This window comes from Cydia fagiglandana, chromosome 27 (genome assembly GCF_963556715.1).
Source record: "Cydia fagiglandana chromosome 27, ilCydFagi1.1, whole genome shotgun sequence".
Classification (NCBI taxonomy): Eukaryota; Metazoa; Arthropoda; class Insecta; order Lepidoptera; family Tortricidae; genus Cydia; species Cydia fagiglandana.
The window spans coordinates 1,563,993-1,585,287 of NC_085958.1; the positions used below are offsets into that span (position 1 = coordinate 1,563,993).

At 40.7% G+C, this 21,295-nt stretch overlaps 2 protein-coding genes across 2 annotated transcripts; one reads left to right on the top strand and one right to left on the bottom strand.

Moving 5' to 3' along the window:
• Positions 1–290: 290 nt before the first annotated feature.
• LOC134678029 (ubiquitin-fold modifier-conjugating enzyme 1) lies at positions 291–4,216 on the bottom strand. The gene is made up of 4 exons (XM_063536464.1): positions 3,965–4,216; positions 2,943–3,074; positions 2,234–2,401; positions 291–420 (listed from the first exon to the last, which is right to left on the bottom strand). Exons 1-4 carry the CDS (start codon positions 4,085–4,087, stop codon positions 337–339), a joined length of 507 nt encoding a protein of 168 aa, XP_063392534.1. The 5' UTR covers positions 4,088–4,216; the 3' UTR covers positions 291–336.
• A 4,371-nt stretch (positions 4,217–8,587) lies between these two features.
• LOC134678054 (BLOC-1-related complex subunit 5) lies at positions 8,588–19,190 on the top strand. The gene is made up of 7 exons (XM_063536498.1): positions 8,588–8,714; positions 9,561–9,668; positions 11,568–11,734; positions 12,558–12,633; positions 13,298–13,410; positions 13,992–14,126; positions 19,050–19,190. Exons 1-7 carry the CDS (start codon positions 8,615–8,617, stop codon positions 19,128–19,130), a joined length of 780 nt encoding a protein of 259 aa, XP_063392568.1. The 5' UTR covers positions 8,588–8,614; the 3' UTR covers positions 19,131–19,190.
• The last annotated feature ends 2,105 nt before the right edge of the window (positions 19,191–21,295 follow it).

Here is a 21,295-nt window from a genome sequence, read left to right on the forward strand (position 1 = left end):
GTATGACGCGCTGCCACTGTAATTTAGTCAAGAAAATAGGAATTGCATTAAATTTTTTTGCAAGGCGCCAAAGTTTTGCGCATGCGCATGTAGGTAAGTAATTTGTCGAGTGGTAGTAAACAAGAGTTCCGAGCGCGGTGAGGGTACAAGGTCCAAATATTTATTTTTAGATCTGATAAGTACTGCAATTTAAATGAATAAGGTGTTAATCTCAATTCCTTAAAAAAAGAGTACTTACCTAATTGGCAGCAAAACTACTTCGTAATAATATTGTCGAAAAAAAAACGGTGTAGAAAAAATATGATAGTTTATTGTTAATCAGGTATACACATGTGGTCACTTCGCCTCCCCCTTTTCTTGGTAGGAGATGACCCCCTTCTCTATGAGTTCAGGGATTTCCACCGCCAGCCAGGGTCCCAGCTGAAAAGATACATTGTCAAAATTAAGTAAAATAGACCAAAAAACGGACTAGCAAGCGCAGCGTAGGACGTCCACCCACAAGATGGACAGACGACCTTGTTAAGGTCGTCGGAAGACGCTGGATGCGGCTCGCTTCCAACCGGCATGTATGGAGATCCAAGGGGGAGGCCTATGTTCAGCAGTGGACGTCTTATGGCTGAGATGATGATAGACCAAAATGACAACCCTCCTTTAAGAGGTGTGGGGCATAGATAGCCAATACAAAAAATGGCAGTAGAATTTAAAATCAATAGTGATGGAAATCCATAGGCTACCGTGACTGCCTACCATCAAGAGAGATGTACGTTTGTTTGCCACCGATGTGGTATAAAAAAAATGGTGGAATTATTTCGTAAAGGCTTTCTTTATTCTTCAAAAATGGACGAAAAAGTTGCATTTTACAAGCTTTTATTTAGTTTCACCTGACCCTTGTCTGTCTGTCGGTCTGCAATCAAATCTTGCAAGTTAAATTTGATCCACTTCCCGGTTTCCGATTGAGCTGAAATTTTGCATACATACGTAAGTCGGGTGACAATGCAATATTATGGTGTCATCGAGCTGATCTGATGATGGATACCAGAGGTGGCCTTAGGAACTCTGTGATGAAACAGCGCAACCTAATTGTGTTATGGGTTTTTAGAATTGTCTCGATGAGTATTAGTTGTCTGTCGTAAGAAAAGTACAGTCAGCGATAAAAGCTTGTACCAAAAATTATTTTTTTGCCAAAAACTTATTATGATATGATTTTAGATGTCAAATCAAATACCTTTTTGAGGTATGTTCGAAATTTGAACGATATTATTAAATCGATATCTTTGTTACTATTGTTTACATAGTTAGTAAGTTCCATAGAATGACACTTTAGTTTTAACCGAGATGTAATACTTATAGTAGGGTCAGTAAGGAACACAAATGTATGGAAGTGCATGCACTTTAGTCTCAGGCGATGCCGCTTGGCACGATTGTTCCTTAGGTCAAACAAAGTTGATCTGGCCCGGTAGCCAGGAGATCGTACCATGCAGACCCCCCAAGAAGGGGGGGGGGTCTGCATCTGTTCTTTTTCCGAACAGACTCTAGTAAACATTTTTAATCTTTGACTTTGGGCATAGTTCCATTTGTATGGAAATCGTTACCGCCACGCGCTATATATTATTATTTTTTTACAAAAAAATGTATGAATGCCTACTATAAAGTGATATTTTCCAGAATAAAGAATACATGGGCTACATCGTCCAATTTTTTATTTAGTGCAAATCGCCACACTGTGATTGTAACATCCAAAATTGTCACAAAAAATGACATAACATTTTCATGTTTTGTACAAAAATATTTTTTTTTGTATGGAAAGGCATAATAATTATTTCAAAAATGAATTCCTCGTCCCTAATTTATACGAAAATGATATATAAGTTGCCCTAGTTGCTAAGACTAGGAAGGAATTTAGCATAGATTGGACCTGGGGAGCCGACTCTTTCACCCCCCCTTTTTGGGGGGTCTGCATGGTACGATCTCCTGTCTACCGGGCCAGATCAACTTTGTTTGACCTAAGGAACAATCATGCCAAGCGGCATCGCCTGAGACTAAAGTGCATGCTAAATGACCTTACTGACCCTACTATTACTCCTAAAGCCATAGCGTGCGCGATGCCAAACTTGGGAACATTCCTAGCCCAGAGCGGCTTGAAGTGGTCGGTCAAGCAGATTTTGCCGCCGCGGTACATTTTAACAGTAACTAACATAGCCAGTATTAGTTATAACCGAGATGTAATACTTACTCCTAAAGCCATAGCGTGCGCGATGCCAAACTTGGGAACATTCCTAGCCCAGAGTGGCTTGAAGTGGTCGGTCAAGCAGATTTTGCCGCCGCGGTACATTTTGGCGGTTTTGCCGTCGAGGCCGGGCAGCGCTAGCTCGGGGGCCGTTGTTGGGTACGTTATGGGAATCTGAAATAAAGAAATAGTTTGTAGAAAGTAGAGAGGCAATAGAGAGTACTCTCTCCAGGCGAGTGTTATGCCTGGGGAGTGGGGACCGATACCCACTGAGAGTTGGTCAGAAGTTATATATATAGCAAGTGACATTATAACTCCGTAAGAGCGATGCAGGTCTCATACTAATTGCGTTCTAGACGTACTATCTTCTTAGCAGTTTGCGCGTTCTAGCTCCCTAACGCCATCTGTTAGATTATTATGGCACGACGTTGGCAGTAACAGCTAGAGGAGATGCCACAAGTTTTTTGTTTTACAAGGCGAAAAGGAGATGGCGGGACGACTTGGACTCATTCTACCGATGACAGGGTCGAGTGGAGAAAACGAGGGGAGGCCTTTGCCCAGCAGTGGGACACTAAAGTAGGCTAAAAAAAAGGGGGGGGGGCAAAAGTTGTAGTAACGCCTTGTGTTAATATGGATATGGATAACCAAACAAGCGTAAGATTCCAAAATTGAGCCATAAGCGTAGAGAGGATTATTAGTATTATTACAGACTTACATCAAATTCCAGGTCAAACTCATACTTCAGCAGGTTGTGCACATACCAGCACTTGCCGAACCAGCGAGTGCCGGTTTTATCTGACTCCAGCCGGAACCAGTCATTATCTGCTGCCTTGTTGTTCTCTACATACTGCAACAAAAAATGTAATGTGACAGGCTGGAGGGAATTAACAAATCAAGCTTACAATTTTCTTAACCCTGGAGTTACACACAATGTTTTTCATTAAACTTGCAAAGAAAAAACAAGATTGTAAGCGAAATACTTATTACACATGGTGACATTTCAAACATAATCATATATGATTATTTATATTATTTATATTATTTTGGTTTCATAAGTAATAGGCGTTTTTCAATTAAAAGACATGTGAAGATCGCGTAGTATTTTTTTTATATGCTAAAAAACGAACAAGTGTGGGTCGGACTCGCGCACGAATGGTTCCATACTATAATGCAAAAAAAGGCAAAAAAAAAACAGTCACCCATCCAAGTACTGACTCCGCCCGACGTTGCTTAACTTCGGTCAAAAATCACGTTTGTTGTATGGGAGCCCCACTTAAATCTTTATTTTATTCTGTTTTTAGTATTTGTTGTTATAGTGGCAACAGAAATACATCATCTGTGAAAATTTCAACTGTCTAGCTATCACGGTTCGTGAGATACAGCCTGGTGACAGACGGACGGACGGACAGCAGAGTCTTAGTAATAGGGTCTCGTTTTACCCTTTGGGTATGGAACCCTAAAAACGAACTATAGTGACAAAATCATCATAAATTAGCCTATTCCGTAATAAAGTTTCCTGTGCCAAAGTATAAAGTAACCAGGAAGTGAATAAATACATGACTAATTGTAAGTACTAGATGTGTTAGAAGATACAACTAGACCAGAAGTAAAAGTTAGTCTACAAGTTCTACAACTGATATTCTTTTCACTATTTCCACTTATTAAGCAAACCCAGCGAACCTACGTGCATTTAAACAGTAAAACAGCTGTTAATTAATTAATTTTCTCATTAAATACCTTGATAAGTGCCTGATATTCTTCCTTCAAACGTGTCACCCACAATTCTTTGTCCCTAGGCCCAGCCTTGGTTTGCAGTAGCGGGATGCTACTCAGGGTCTTGCGCGTGCCTTCGTCTACCATTTTGATCTAATAGTTGATCTCTATTTCATAACTTTGAGTAGATTGTGGCGAAACACTACAACAGGATTTTCAAGACGAAAACATTAGATCAATTGGGAAACTACTGCAATTTAGTCGTCATTTTTTGTGACGTAACATTTTTATGTGATGCTGTTATGGTTCTTAAGTCGTAAGCAATAAGGTCTAAGTTAGTTAAAATAGCAAAAGCACTTAATCACTAATTGAAGGAATTTTCACCTAGCCGATTCGATCAGCTGTGACGTTTGACGTCAACGTGTCATTCTGCGTTTTGTTATTTAGGTGTGCAAACTGTAAAATAAAGGTAAATTTGTAATACAATCATAATGTCTTTTTTATTAACTTTAAAATACATTTATAAAGTTAAATAATCACTAAAATATGCATAAAAGTAACCAGGTGACACTTAAATTATAAAAACCATTAAATTTGTAAGCTACAGACAAAACGCATAAATGACAGTTCGATCGTGTTGTCCGAATTGAATTAGGTACTTCAATTGGTGATCGATAATATTTAAATAAAAAATATTAAGACTAATCGTTTCAATCTGATAGTATTTTATTTAGGCAGAAATAAACAAGAGTGATTATATTATTGAAATACGATAGGAGATTTAAACATAAAAGTATGTGTAGGTAATATTTTCTTTTGCATGTAAGTAAGTGGGTGTGATTTGGACATATTATAAGTGGATAGTATTGAGTATTGATGTTGTCAACAAATTCTAATCAGAAATAAAATAAAATTATAAAACATTTTATGAAGAAATTCATTTATATATGAAAACGATACATTACAATAAGTAAAAATAGATTCTGTGTACTGTTAAATCCCGTGCCTCGCTGAAATAACAGGTACTAAACTTAGTAATTATATATTTTATCGAGGAATCTGTAATCACCAAAAGATGAAAACATTTTACAGTGTCAGTTGTTTGATATAACTATAGAGAGGCGTAAAAAAAGGTCGTTCACCATCTTATCTTATCTTATCTTATTGTTTTCGGGGGCCCTTGCGGATACACTTCGACCCATAGGGATCTTTTGTGCAGTTACCCCCTAGAAGAGATCCGTCAACTACTCAAGAGCTTTTCCCACCATATCCATGTGTCGGATGATGGAGCTCATGGGTAGCGTTTTAAAGTCCTTTGGTTCCAGGTATCCTGCTCCAAAGTCCTTCATTCTTTGTCTGGCGAGGGCGTGACATTCACACATTAAGTGTCTTACTGTCTCTTCCTCTTCACCACACATACGACAATCGGTGTTGTCAGAGTGTCCCATCTTGGCCAGAAATCCTTTGACCCCGTAGTGGCCAGTAAACACCCCCGTTATGATTTGGAGTTGTCTTTTGCTAAGTTTCCAAAGCTTTTTGCTCCAGCCGGAGTCTATTCCTTGCATAAAGAGCTTTGCATGCTTTAGACCCGTCAGACTATCCCATTCTTCCTGGTGTTTGGTTTTGGTATGGTCTTTAATAGCCGTTGTGATGGTTCCCTGTGAGAGCCCCACGAATGGTTCCGGACCTATAAGGTTACTTACAGATCCGGCTCTGGCGAGTTCATCTGCATTTTCATTGCCTATGAATCCCTCGTGCCCTGGGATCCATACCAGTTGCACCCTGTTTTGCCTTCCAAGCTGGTTCAGAGCTTGGACGCCATTATATACCAGTCTAGAGTCCACTCTGGGAGCTTCGAGCGCTTTGAGAGCGGCCTGACTGTCGCTGAGTATATAGATATTCTTCCCTTGGGTTCGCCTAACTATATTCTCATGAACACAGGCAATTATAGCGAATGTCTCGGCTTGGAAGACAGTGGCGTAATTGCCCATGCTTATGCTACTACTAAAGTCATTTGCATAAATGCCTGCCCCCGTACCAGATTCTGTCTTAGACCCATCTGTGTACCATATAATGTCGTTTTCATCAGAGATTGGTGCTTCAAGACCTTCGGTCCACTCAGCCCTTGTTGGAATTTTAACGTTAAAATTCTTATGGAACACAAACTTGGGTTGCATCTTATCGCAGCCCATGTTCGTAATCCTTTTCATGAAATTGTCGCATTCCATGTTTGTGTGTTTGGTCTTTGGCTTGCTATCGCTCCAGAGTCCTGTTAGGGTCAACCTGTGTAGCGATTTCCGCGCCTCAGATTGTATCACTAGGTGTAGCGGCGAGAGGTCTAGCAGTACCTCCATCGCCGCTGTTGGCGTCGTTCTAAACGCACCAGTAATAGCCATGCATGCCGTTCTTTGTATTTTCATAAGGGCATCCCTGCATGTGCTCTTTAGTGTCCTTGGCCACCATGCCAGGCATCCGTACAAGATGATAGGCCTTACCATCATGGTATAGATCCATCTTAGTACCTTTGGGTTTAGACCCCACGTTTTGCCATAAGCCGATCTACACATTCCAAACACTCTAAGTGCCTTGGTGGTTGTTAGTTCGACATGCTTTCTCCAGTTCAGCTCTTTATCTAGTGTAACGCCTAGATATTTCACTTCATTAGACATTTCCAGTACCCTTCCATAAAGCTTCAGCTGCTTCATGCCATTAAGGGTCTTTTTCCTGGTAAACGGTATTACTACTGTTTTGCCTGGGTTTATGGAGAGTTGATGACAGTTGCACCATCTTTCCACTTGCTTCAGTGCTTTATTCATGATTTCCGATACTGTTCCCGGGAATTTCCCGTTTACAAGAATCACTAAATCATCTGCGTACCCTACCGTATGTATTGGGCCTTTGTTTAGTTCTTCCATCAGTGAGTTAACTACCAGACTCCAGAGAGTTGGTGAGAGAACCCCACCCTGTGGACAACCCTTCGTAGCCGTAGCTAATATTTCATCTCCCATAAGGGAGGATTTTATTAGTCGGCTATTTAGCATAGTACCAATCCATCTACAGATTGTTGGTTCTATGCCATGTTTAGATGCTGCAATATTGATTGCCTGATACGTGGTGCGGTCAAATGCCCCCTCCACGTCTATAAAAGTGGCCAGACATAGTTCTTTGTTCTCTATCGCCTGTTCCGCTCTGGTTGTCACCAGATGTAGTGCCGTTTCAGTCGATTTACCCGGCTGATACGCACACTGCAATTGGTGCAGCGGATGCCTCTTAAGAGGACCATCCCTTATGTGTCTGTCTACCAGTTTCTCCAGTGTTTTGAGGAAAAACGATGACAGACTTATCGGCCTGTATGATTTGGCTTCTGTGTAATCTGCTTTGCCTGGTTTAGGCAAGTACGTTACCTTTACCATCCTCCACACACGCGGTACGTGTCCGAAGGCTATGCACGCTCTGTACAGTCTACCTAAGTGCGGTATTAGTACATTGGCGCCCTTTTGTAGTAGTATGGGGTAGATTCCATCTGGCCCCGGGGCTTTGTATGGTTGAAATGTGGATAGTGCCCATTGTATCTTATCGTGATCTACTACCTTTTTAGACGTGTCCCAGTTGTACCTGGTCGTGCTGATGGATTGTTCCATTGCACCGGTTGCTACATCGTCCGTTACGCTCTGATGTATTATCGAGCCTGGGAAGTGTGTGTCACACATAACTTTGAGGGTTTCTAGCCCCGTTTCAGTCATTCTTCCGTCACTTCTTCTGATGGAAGTGAGTGGAACTGACTTCGTTGCAGCTAGTGCCTTTGTAAGTCTCATGCCTTCCGGTATGGACCTGATTTGATCGCAATGGTTCATACATGCTTTCCTTTTTGCTTTCCTCACAGCTTTGCTGTATTCCGTGAGTTTTCGCGCGTAATGCTCGAAGTCATTGGTCCTTTTAGCATCATTGAAAACAGCTCTGGTTTCCTTCCGGAGTTTTGCAATCTCCGGGTTCCACCAGGGCACCTTCTTCGCCAGGATTTTCTTTTCCGGGCAGTTGTTTGTCCAAGCTGTATAGACAGCTTGTGCTATTCTGTCTGTTTCAAGTTCTATGTCAATAATAGAGTTTAACTTGCCTTTAGGGTCTCCCAGTTCCACCTCCAGGTCACTTTTGAATGCTAACCAGTTGGTGTTCCTGGGATTCCGTTTGCGTATAGTTTCTAACTATAGAGAGGCGTAAAAAAAGGTCGTTCACCATACGTTCACCCTGTAAAAACATATTGTCGTTCAAGCTAACAAGCGTGCATAATATTTGAATTTATTCGGAATTCGGGGAGTTGTACATCATAGGGAGGTCTCATTTCATCAGTGGCTGGCCGGAGAAGGCACTGCAACGGGATTTGCGGAAATCAGGGGGAGAGGCCTTTGCCCAGCAGTGGGACATTACAACAGGCTAATTGATATTGATATTGATATTTATTGAAATCAAATTTTACAGCATACACCAATGCACTGTAAAATCAAGTAGTAAAATTAAGTACCTAAGTAACAATAAAGCGATTAATAAGCTACCTATTACATGTTTGATTCGCAAAAACGTAAATTTTTTTTAAAAAGTTTATGACTTTCGTCAGCAAACTATTAAAAAAAAGGAAAAAAATTCGGTATTACAAGTAAAATCTATGTTTCCCCCAGCATGGGATCAGAGCAGTCTTCGGCTGCCGCGCCGAAGGCGGCAACGCGGGCGCCACCCGTGCGCCGTGGACACACCATCGCTGCCCCTAGTAGTGCTCCAGGTGAGCAATCTTGTTTTAACATTATAAGGCCCATTTGCACCATCCCACTAACCCGGGGTTAAGCGGTTAAACTGTTAACATAGTGTCTAATTGTACCGGTAACCATGGTAACTCCAGGTTTAACCGGTTAACCCCGGGTTAGTGGAATGGTGCAAGTGGGCCTAAGTCTGACAAAGTTTTCATTTTTATAAACACATTTATTGCCGACTGTACTTAGCCAAAAAGCACTGTAATCCTATAGAGCGCATATACTTTAGAAAATTCTAACCATGCCTCTGAGTTGGGTGGCCGAGTGGTTGAGGCATGTGTTGTGAATGCAGAGGACACAGGTTTGTTCTCGGCCCTGGGCACCTGGGGTTCATCAGATCAGGGGCCCATTTATCGAATGATTAGACTTAGACTAATATTATTGTCCACAAACTGTCAAATTGTATGAGTTGTCATGACAACACACTAATAATATTAGACTAATATTGTTCGAGAAATGGGCCCTAGCTTGTTGCTACTAAATTATTGCATTGTCTTTTGTACTCTTTATAAAAAAATACTTGCAATAAATCAACTTGCATGATTTTATTTATTTAGTTTGAACATACCTGTGGACACATTTCTGTACTTAATGTAACTTTATTTACATTATTCATCATTTTTCTTAGGCTAGGTTTTTATAATATGTATATAAAAGTAAAATATAAAAACACTTACAAAACAATAAAAAATACATATAAACACATTATAAAAAACCTAACCTAGGGTGCCGCCGGCAGCGGGGCAGGGCCCAAGCTGCCGGTGGTCAGGGCCGCAATATGCAACTTTATTATTATTACTTCAATTGATATGTGGCAGAACAACGTCGAGAGCCCCCGGCCAGTGGCAACAATTCCCCGGGAGCGAGCGTATGTAGTGATTCCGAACTGCCCTACATCTCATACACCGTAGACCGGCCTATAGGAGGTAAGTCTACTGTCAGACCAAGGCCCCTACGTTTTCTGTTCTCTTTGACGGCGCAGCAACTAGTATCATTTCTCTCTCCTCGCTCTTTTAAAATGCCATTTGTCAAAAAAGGACAACCATACTGTTGACAAGGTGAACTTCAAATCAAGTGTTGCCTTTTTTGATGCATCCAGGCTGTGTATGTGTGCGTAAAAACGTGTATGTGTGCTCTTTTAGGGATGTGAAAAGTCGATTTTAATCATGTTATATATCGATAAACGCTACACAGCGGAACGAAATAGCTATTAATTGAAGCTTCAATATTTTCGTTAAACATATACATAATTGAAATGCTAATGAATAATAAATATATTAAAATATAATAAAATATTTCAATTATTGCGGAACACAATATCTTAGTAGGTATTTATGTATTTGAATTAAATATCTAAATTTTCCCTTGGTTCCCTGCTGGGGCGTGACGATAAAATTGTGATCTGATAACCACAATAAAGAATAAAAGCGTTTTTGTTCATTTTAGATATCGTCAAACCTTTGAAGTAAAATTAAAATTGTAAGAAATGTCGATAGTTTATCGATATGACTTTATCGACATGGCTACAGCAAGGTGGTGTTAAATTGTTAATCGTACACTAAACAAAAGTGGCAACAGTGACAGCTCGCTGAGACACCGTCTCTATATATTATAAGTCTATGTGTCAGACTGTCAAGGTCTCGCAGATACTCACGTGCAATTTGCAATACATTGTGGCATTTGGTCATACAATTGAATTTGTTGTTTACTATGGATAGTATCCTACTTAAGGCCACTTGCACCATTCACTAACCCGGGGTTAACCGGTTAAACCTGGAGTTACCATGGTTATCAGTACAATTCGACACTGGGTTAACCCCGGGTCAGTGAGATGGTGTGGGCCTTAGCCAGCAGCCAAAAACTGTCTTATACTGAAACTTATTAACTATTTTCATAAATTTATGATTTATTTTATTTTCACTCTAACGAGCGCACGCTGTACTTGTTGCAGTAATTGAGTCCAATAGATACCATTCATAAAGTTGTTACTCATAGATTTTTATAAATACAATAGGTAGGGCAAACCTTGGCCATTCGGTGATACGTAGTTATTCGGTGATAGTCAGTTTTATTGTCTTTTAGCCGAGTTACCCGGTAATTTTTTTGCTTAAAACAATGTTTAAGAGATACCATGGATGTGACTAATGTGGTGTAATATGGTTTCAAGTAATATAATTACCAGGTAACGCGGATAATACACATTAAAACTGACTATCACCGGATAACCAAGTATCACCGAATGGCCAAGGTTTGCCCTACACTCTTTATTAAATCTATTATATTTTATTTATTTATTTACTGCCCCACTTCGCGTCAATTTATGTACAATTCAATATGTCAAATTTTGTTCTCAATTTTCAGCAGTTCTTTCAATTACCGTTAAATCATATTGTGATTTGATATTGTGAAAAAAATTGGGTTATTAAATTTCAAGAGTAAATGTACCAGGGTAATATTGTAACATAAATCCAATGTAGATACAGTCAGCTACATAGTTAGTTAGATATATACTGCAAAACGTAATTCAAGACCAAAAAAAGTAAGAAATGTTGCCACTTTTTTACTAGCGCGTCTTGTATTTATGTACAAATAAATAAATAAAAGTACTTTTTTAAATAGTAGGAGTAAAATTACTAATGAATAAATTATCTTAGCGTGATTATTTATCAAAAGGAATTTACAATTTTACAAACAAATTATTGCAGTGGCAACATTGTCTCACTTTTTTTGGTCTTGAATTAGGTTTCGCAGTATAGTTGAACTTGCTATACTAAATTTGCAACTGACTATACATGTGCCTAATTCAACTCGTAACATTGTATCAGATTCCCCCAAAACATCGACCAAGAACCAACGCCAGGACTCCAAAAAGTCGCTCCTTCAGCGGCGACAGATGTCGCTGCAGGCTCGCAAGACTAAACGCACCAGAGACATTGTTGTTGTCAAGGAACAGGCGACGGCGACACTGGATGAGGACATACGGCGGTTACAGGTATAATTTCCTGTCATTTTTAGGGTTCCGTACCCAAAGGGTAAAAACTTTACTAAGACACCGCTTTTCGTCTGTGCGTCTGTCTATATGTCCGTCTGTCTGTCTGTCTGTCTGTCACCAGGCTGTATCTCATAAACCGTGATAGCTAGGCAGTTGAAATTTTCACAGATGATGTATTTCTGTTGCCATAACAACAAATACTTAAAACAGAATAAATATTTAGGTGAGGCAACGGCAAAAAAACAGCTTTGTTGTATGGGAATACAACAAAGCTGGTTTTTTTGCCGTTTTGTGCGTAATGGTACGGAACCCTTCGTGCGCGATTCCGACTCGCACTTGGCCGGTTTTTTTAGTAAGTATAGTTAAAGGATTTTAACACATTCACTGCAAACATTTTCGTAGCGCAACGCTCGGTGATCCCACCATTTTCCCGCCTTGTAAAGGAAATCGGCAGGAAACCGTTATCAAAAGTTTTGAAAATTGTATAAGTGCGGCGTGGCTAAAAAATAACTGCATTCCCGTTGCCAGGGAGGTTTGAAGATTATATTGAGCAACTTTACCTATGGGACCAACCCGGAAATCGCGAAAGAAAAACTTGGCTGTTTCATACATTTTGGCTGGTCCATTTTCTATTGGAGGGTAATTTTTTTTTTGCGATATAAAAGTTGCTCAGTATAATACCAAACCCTCCCTGGCAACGGGGATGCAGTTATTTTTTGGCCACCGTGTAAGTATTTTTTGAAAAAAAAAGCATTCGGACAAATGAAACATTATGACAATAGAATACCGCATAATCAACCTACATTACCTTCGTTTTTTTAAGGAAATCCCAACGTTTCTGCCCATAATGCGCGGCACATTAGGGCTGCCCGGCGCTCGTGATCCAGAAGTGCTCGAAGGTAAGGGGGGTCTGCACAGTGGCGTAGCTAGCATGGGTGGCACCCGGTGCGGAAATTGTGGGTGTCACCCCAAAAGTCAATCAAAATTGTAAAATATATTTAAAAAGAGTAATTGTAATTTATGTTTATAGCCCAGGATTTAAGTACTCCATCGCAAAATTTTTATAAGTGTTACTACTGATGTTCACGGTCGAGTGTCACCCCTAAATGGGTGACACCCGGGGCGGACCGCCCCCGCCCCCCCCCCCTAGCTACGCCACTGGGTCTGCATAATGGTTGAGGATTCGTACGCTATTCCGGTATATTATAATCTACAGCTACAAAGACAACCTTTTTTATTTTTTTGATAAAAGACAGAAATATAAGCGTGAGAGAGTGGCAAAAACAAGACAATGAAAATAATGTTGACCCAGGCCTCTCATATTCGAGAGGGTTTGCCCGGGCTATAGCCCGCACGCTGGGCTAATGCGGGTTTGGAACTACACATGTAGGTATATCCTGATTTCCTCACGATGTTTTCGTTCACCGAAAAACCAGTGGTGAATATTCCGGTTACTTATTACGGTGCGCGAGTGAATAATCGTCTCGTCGGAAGTTTAAAATAAATATATCACTGAATATTAGAAATACTGAATAGTATAATATTATCTGGAATTGTTATCAGGGCTAGACCCGCGTCCTTGGATACGTCTGTGTTCGCGACTACAAGCCCATTTGGCGGCCTGCGCTACCCCACTGGCTCAGGAACAAGTGCAACTGGCCACTAAACTTAAAGAGGTAAGATCAACTGGCTACTAAACTTAAAGAGGTAAGTTGAACTGGCTACTAAACTTAAAGAGGTAAGTTGAACTGGCTACTAAACTTAAAGTGGTAAGTGCAACTGGCTTCTAAACTTAAAGAGGTAAGTGCAACTGGCCACTAAACTTAAAGAGGTAAGATCAACTGGCTACTAAACTCAAAGAGGTAAGTACAACTGGCTACTAAACTTAAAGAGGTAAGTTGAACTGGCTACTAAACTTAAAGAGGTAAGATCAACTGGCTACTAAACTTAAAGAGGTAAGTGTAACTGGCTCCTAAACTTAAAGAGGTAAGTGCAACTGGCTACTAAACTTAAAGAGGTAAGTGAAACTGGCCACTTAACTTAAAGAGGTTAGGTCTATTAGCTACTAAACTTAAAGAGGTATGATCAACTGGCTACTAAACTTTTTATAGTTTTGTGCATGTCATTTTTTATTTTATTACTTTTATTGCAATTTAAATAGATAACGATCTACTAGTGAATTAAATTTTTCTGTAAAATTTTGTGTCATTGAACTGATATACTTAAATAAATCGATCTTTTTATTTTATTGTTTCAGGCGGACTCTGAAATCTCCCGCCTCTACTCCTCAATGGTGGACAAACAGCGAAACAACGCTCGTCACGCGGAGCGACTCGCTAGAGTACATGAGGCCGCACACCAACTCAGTCGATGCAACTCACTACTACAACAGGTATACTGTACTGTACTATACTGTACTGTACTAACAGCGAGACAACGCTCGTCACGCGGAGCGCCTCGCCCGAGTACACGAGGCCGCACACCAACTCAGTCGCTGCAACTCACTATTACAACAGGTATACTGTACTGTACTAACAGCGAAACAACGCTCGTCACGCGGAGCGCCTCGCCCGAGTACACGAGGCCGCACACCAACTCAGTCGCTGCAACTCACTATTACAACAGGTATACTGTACTGTACTAACAGCGAGACAACGCTCGTCACGCGGAGCGCCTCGCCCGAGTACACGAGGCCGCACACCAACTCAGTCGCTGCAACTCACTATTACAACAGGTATACTGTACTGTACTAACAGCGAAACAACGCTCGTCACGCGGAGCGCCTCGCCCGAGTACACGAGGCCGCACACCAACTCAGTCGCTGCAACTCACTATTACAACAGGTATACTGTACTGTACTATACTGTACTGTACTAACAGCGAAACAAGGCTCGTCACGCGGAGCGCCTCGCCCGAGTACACGAGGCCGCACACCAACTCAGTCGCTGCAACTCACTACTATAACAGGTATACTGTACTGTACTATACTGTACTGTACTAACAGCGAAACAACGCTCGTCACGCGGAGCGCCTCGCCCGAGTACACGAGGCGGCACACCAACTCAGTCGCTGCAACTCACTATTACAACAGGTATACTGTACTGTACTATACTGTACTGTACTAACAGCGAAACAACGCTCGTCACGCGGAGCGCCTCGCCCGAGTACACGAGGCCGCACACCAACTCAGTCGCTGCAACTCACTACTATAACAGGTATACTGTACTGTACTATACTGTACTGTACTAACAGCGAAACAACGCTCGTCACGCGGAGCGCCTCGCCCGAGTACACGAGGCCGCACACCAACTCAGTCGCTGCAACTCACTACTATAACAGGTATACTGTACTGTACTATACTGTACTGTACTAACAGCGAAACAACGCTCGTCACGCGGAGCGCCTCGCCCGAGTACACGAGGCCGCACACCAAGTCAGTCGCTGCAACTCACTACTACTACAGGTATACTATACTGTACTATACTATACTATACTATATTGTACTGTACTGTACTAACAGCGAAACAGATTAATGTTAGGTATCGAGGTTTTAACCACTGTAGGTATTTTTTTACTAGATTCGTCATATTATTATGGACGAAAAACAATAGCCAATGAAGATGCATAAAAAACTCAGTGTTTTTCACAAAAAAAGGTAGTTTTCCCATTCTGACGTCATTTTGCTATATCAGATTTTCCTCAAGGCAAAGGTTAGATATTTATTTTTATTAACGTCTAAATAAGTGCTTTCGGTATTTTAATATTTTTTTTGCTCTGATAATAATTTTTTATTTCATACAAAATAAAAACAATTATAAACTAAAATTAAAACTACATAAAGCTACAATTAAAATAACTACTAAACTAAAATAACCTATAAATAAAAATAACCTATAAATAAAAAACTGGCTCTAGTTCAGTGCCTTGGGGCAGGGTGCCAAGAAGGCTGGCGGCATTGCCGCGCTGGACGGCAATACCAATGCGTTGCGCAAGGTATGAGCCAGCCCTCTTGTCACCCGTCGCCTCCACGAGGCGCTTCGCCAGCTCGGCGAATATGCCGTGGGCGCCAGAGCCCCAGGGCCCTAGGGTTTCCACCCCAAACGGCTCAAACATGCAGCCAGAATCAATGGCTGCATATTTGCGCCATATTTTAATATAGACTTATAGTTATTATTATTTTCTCTTTATTTATTTATCGTCTTAGGTTAGGTATTTTTATAATATGAATATAAAAGTAAAATATAAAAACACTTACAAAACAATAAAAATACATATAAACACATTATAAAAAACCTAACCTAGGGTGCCGCCAGCAGCGGGGCAAGGCCCAAGCTACCGGTGGTCAGGGCTGCAGAGAGAGGAACCGACGTACTATCCGCGCCGTGTCCAAGATCACCGCCTTCTGCATCTGTCCCTTGATCCAACCACCTAGCGAGAGTCTCTCGAGATGTTGGTCGAGACTCTTCGCTATTAAACCGTTCACTGAATTATTATTATTATTAATTCTTTATTTCAGATATATTTTATCCATACAATTGTTAGTTTGGCTTATGACTACGTTATTTACTTACTACTACTACATTATCATTTGATCTTCTACCTTAACACAAAGAAAATTAAGACGATTTTAAAAACGCACTTCTTATTGTCGGTTGTCAATAAGACGCCATTTCCATGAAGCTTCAAAATGAAATCCTCGTATGTAATTAATCTGTTTCGCTGTTCATGTTTTTTTTTTTAAATCAATGTAAATAATTTATTTGTGTGTCGTTGGCGTAATACGTGTCGCCATTCAATTTTAGATTAAGTCAGGTCCCCACAGAAAACCAGCGCCACGGTCTGTCGCGGCATCATGCTGAGTGGGGATCCTATTTTAGCGTCCTAATCTGTTTTATGTCTGCATACTTTTCTTTTTTTTTTCATGTACTATGTTGTGACGTTAAAATAAATGTATTTCTTCTTCTTCTTCTAAATCCACCTTATCGACAACCAATAATGTGGTACCTTTTAGTTGAAAACGTCTCATTTTACTTAATTACGCGTGTAACACAATAACGATAGTTACATACGAGGATATATTTAAATTTGAAGGCTGCAGGGCCTAAGGGTCAAAGGGTGCCTTGTCTTAACTCGTATTAAAATACCGGTCAAGTGCGAGTTGGAAAACCCTTCACATTTACCATGATACGATACCACGAGCGTAACAGGGGTATGGAAAGTAGAATCTTGAGCATTGCGACAGTTTCAGGTGTCATAAGTTTTTGAATTAGGAAAGGGATACCTTTTCATTTTAGCGGTATCTCTGAAAGGGAAACCCCTTCCTAGAGCTAAGTCAATTGAACGGGTAAGCAATTCAAAGGGAAAGCCAATCGTTGGGGCTATTCGATAACCGACTAAGGCCCACTTGCACCATTCCACTAACCCGGGGTTATGCGGTTAAACTGTTAACCTAGTGTCAAACTGTATGGCTAACCATGGCAACTCCTGGTTTAACCGGTTAACCCCGGGTTAGTGGAATGGTGCAAGTGGGTCTAAGGGTCACTTGCACCATCCCACTAACCCAGCGTCAAATTGTACGGGTAACCATGATAATTTCAGGTTTAACCGGTTAACCCTGGGTTAGTGAATGATGCAAGGGGCTCTAAGCGATTTAAAGGCTTTTTTCTGGTAAGTCACAATTATTTTGCTCGAAACAGCAAACTTTTCCATTTTTTCTTTATATTTGAAAACTCTTCATGATTTCGCTAGCGGACTTTAAGATCGCAACGGCATTGCAGGCGTCCATAGGCTACGGTGACTGCTTCCATCAGGCGGGCCGTATGCTTGTTTGCCACCGACGTGGTATAAAAAAATACGTATTCGACCGGTATTCTTATCAATTCTAAGGGCTGATTTAGACGGCGCGCGAACTCGCATGCGATTCTATAGTTATATACATTGCGGACTGTTGGTTACGTCCAATTCAAACGACCGATCAAAACCCGCAATGTAATGAAACTCGCGTGCGAGTTCTTGTACCGTCTAAATAGGGCTTCAAAAGCGACGCATGTCATAACATGTGACGTGTGACAAATAGTATTGTTTAGTTTTTTGCAAAACGTAGACTATTACTCATTTCCTCGAATTTTAAATTCACAATAAGTTTGACGAGAGAGGCGAGTGACGTTTTCGTATGTGACGAACGGGTCAAAGGGTATGGCAGTCAACGTGTTATTTTCGTCGCGTGATGCGTATGTATATGAGTTAGACCAAGAAAAGTCTGCAGCGATTTTGATACCATACCACAAAATTGACAGAATAAATAATAGTACTAGGTACAGAAGACTCACTCTCTAACAAAACGCGTCTGTTACAATCAGCACAGATATGGCCGCTAGGTGGCGACAGCGCCACGCGCGGTTTATGGCTAGCCACCAAAATTGGTGTGGAACGGATGTACTTGTAGCTACCTGTTGCAAAGTGACGAAATCGCGAAATGAGCCACGCCTGACCATACGCAGTGCAAGTGTCATTTATACGTCATAATTTCATAGAAGTTTGACGTTTAAAATAACACTTGCACTGCGTGTGCTATCAATGTCGCTGCAGAATTTTCTTGTACTAAACTTTATCTACATGGGTGATACTGAAAGGTTTTAGAATGGGCCACTTATAGGATCAAGTATAAAATTTGTTTTTGAAAACAATCTTTATAATGTCTTTGAGAATGTACTGCAATTTGTCTCGTTGTGATCAGCGCCGTCTTTAATTATGCCTTGAGCACATAAGAACTTGGGGTCCTTATGCATAATCATAATCAAATATACTGTTACTGTCTGTCCTTCGGGGCCCACTAAGGATGCCCCGAAGAGCCGGTAAAGACGATAATGGTTATGATTCCTAGCAATTTGATAATTGTATAGGTAGGTCATGATCATCATCATCATCTCAGTCATAAGACGTCCACTGCTGAACATAGGCCTCTCCCTTTTTTGGGGGGTGAATGCCATAATCGCCACGCTTGGCAGGCGGGTTGGCGATCGCAGTCGAGTACACCGAATTTGAGGGACGCTGCTGCCCGTCCACCGGTGGTCTTGGACGTGGTTAGGTTGTGGATAGGTAGGTACAGCTAAATAAATACTTTAACAAATGTCAACCGAATTAAATATACCTATCTGAAAACAAGATAAAATTAATTAAATTATATTTGTACGATTTCTGACTATCCGATTCTAAAAACCACCCTTATTATATTTTCAACTTAAACTGAACCAAAAGGCCAATGTGTGATATTGTTTGTGTTATTGCCATTTTGAAAATATTCTTTTATTTTCAGACATTATCGGACGTGGAGGAATTAAACGCGCTCCTGCCGCCAGACAAGCGTCTCGAGCCTTTTGTATGGGGCGCGTCATAGCCACGCACACAAGTCACATACGTGGGCCACACTGAAAGTTTCTGGGTTCTGATATATCAATCAATCAAAGCATTTATTTTCAGGCTACTAAGTTGCCCTGCTAAGCCGAGTGGCGCTATCTCAAAAGAAAATCCATTGCTAATTTATACGTTAGTTTCTATAACTGAGAATTCCATTTTTCAAAATCATTTGATTTTGAGATAGCGCTATTCGGCTTAGCAGGGCAGTAAGGCCCATAGATACATACAGTGGCGTAGCTAGGGGGGGGGGCGGTCCGCCCCGGGTGTCACCCATTTAGGGGTGACACTCGACCGTGAATATCAGTAGTAACACTTATAAAAATTTTCGTAAAATGAAAGCGATGGAGTTCTTAAATCCTGGGCTGTATAACATAAATTACAATTACTCTTTTTAAATATATTTTACAATTTTGATTGACTTTTGGGGTGACACCCACAATTTCCGCACCGGGTGCCACCCATGCTAGCTACGCCACTGGATACATACCTTACAAACTAACATTGTATACACAATAATAAAAATCTTAAATACGAAAAAATCATTTTCGTGACGCATATATGAAACATATATGAAACGACTTATTTTTTCTAAGTGGCCAGTCCATGAATTTTCAGTATGACCTAAGTAGCTGGATGAAAATTATCGATATTAGCGTCAAATTCGCGTAGCGTTGCGGGAAATTCGCATCTTTCCTGTGGACATTATAAAAAATAATTCGGGTATATTAATACTAAGGCTTTTGTACTTTTAAGAAGTATAAGTTTTAAAGTGGCCAGCCAGAAAATTAGGTTGCAAAGTAGATATACTTTATGATGTCCACAGGAAAGGTTACATTAAAATTTAAAACTCATGAACACAATATTAACTCACATTTATATACGAAGGTAATAAAATAAATTCGCGATAGACCTATCTATAAGTGTGATTCAATAAGTTTACATTAAGACGAAACAGGAGCTGAGTTTTAAATATTTTAGGTAAAATATACCCGTCTCGCTAACGGAAGCGGCTCCTAAAACTAGTGCGATAAGGACAAGGCGAAAAATCCTGCGTAAAAATCTCAAAAATCGAGGTTTCGTAGTCCTCTGTTTCCTCCTCCAAAACTTAATCAATCGTAACCAAATTTGGAAATCTAAATGATTATGAAATTATCTGTGTCGGACCGTTTTGCTTTTTTGGCTAATTGATATCAGTCTTGAATACCACGCCTCTCATTGCGGCATAGTCAATTAGGCCATTTTGGCCATTTTTGAAGGGCTCTAGCGCCTTAAGCCGGGTACTCACTAGCGAGCTGTAACCGAACATGCGTGATACAGTAACGAGGTTCTAGTGTGTACGCGTGTTACAGTTTCGGCTCGCGACGTCGCCGGAACGCTTTCACCGAGCGTACTCATTTTGCGAGCTGTAACTGTAACCGAACAGATACAGTAACGAGGTTCTAGTGTGTACGAGAAGGCCAAGCCGCTGGAAGCCGGATCTATCCTCAGTTTTGGTTTGTAACTCCACGATGTCGGACGAGTATTTTTCGCATGTGCAGAATACATACTAGATGCCTACTCGATGATCATAAACGGCCACGAAGATGTGGGAAAGTAGTTCCATAGAATACACTACATAGTACACTATTTTCCCTGTAGGCGTCTATCAGCAATAGTAGTTTGTGTTACAAGGGATCAAAATGATATATTTCCGTCAAGGGCGTATATTGAATCCGGAATGAAGCGATGGATTCTACAATACAATTCTAAAGTAGAATCCTGAGCGTAATGAGGGATTCAAGTGTTAACGCCCAAGACGAAATAATTTTGATACCGTGTGACACATACTGCTTTTCACATCAACTATGAGGAAAATAAAAAAATCTTAGTGTTGACACAATCTGATGCTTAAACAAATTATTTAAGCTAAAAAAATAATGTGCAAAAAAAATTAAAAATAGTGTGCTTGAACAGAAAAGTGCCACTTTGATCCCTCCTAGCTGGGAAGAAAAGTGCCACTTTGATCCCTCCTATTTGCAGGGAAGTAAAAGCCTTTTTCCGAATAGGTGATGTGAAAAATACATTTATCCTCTGACCATTCACTCATGTCGAATAAATACTCGATATATAGCTGGTTCGCAGCGGCTAGCAACAACTAATCTTGAC

Bases quoted from the DNA above. Each gene is read 5' to 3' on its own strand.
- LOC134678029 (XM_063536464.1), bottom strand. From the start codon at position 4,087: ATGGTAGACGAAGGCACGCGCAAGACCCTGAGTAGCATCCCGCTACTG. The intron at 3,075-3,964 runs GTATTTAATGAG...TTTTTGTTGCAG, and splicing joins AATATCAGGCACTTATCAAG to TATGTAGAGAACAACAAGGC. The intron at 2,402-2,942 runs GTAAGTCTGTAA...TCTTTATTTCAG, and splicing joins AGTTTGACCTGGAATTTGAT to ATTCCCATAACGTACCCAAC.
- LOC134678054 (XM_063536498.1), top strand. From the start codon at position 8,615: ATGGGATCAGAGCAGTCTTCGGCTGCCGCGCCGAAGGCGGCAACGCGG. The intron at 9,669-11,567 runs GTAAGTCTACTG...ACATTGTATCAG, and splicing joins CGTAGACCGGCCTATAGGAG to ATTCCCCCAAAACATCGACC. The intron at 11,735-12,557 runs GTATAATTTCCT...CGTTTTTTTAAG, and splicing joins AGGACATACGGCGGTTACAG to GAAATCCCAACGTTTCTGCC.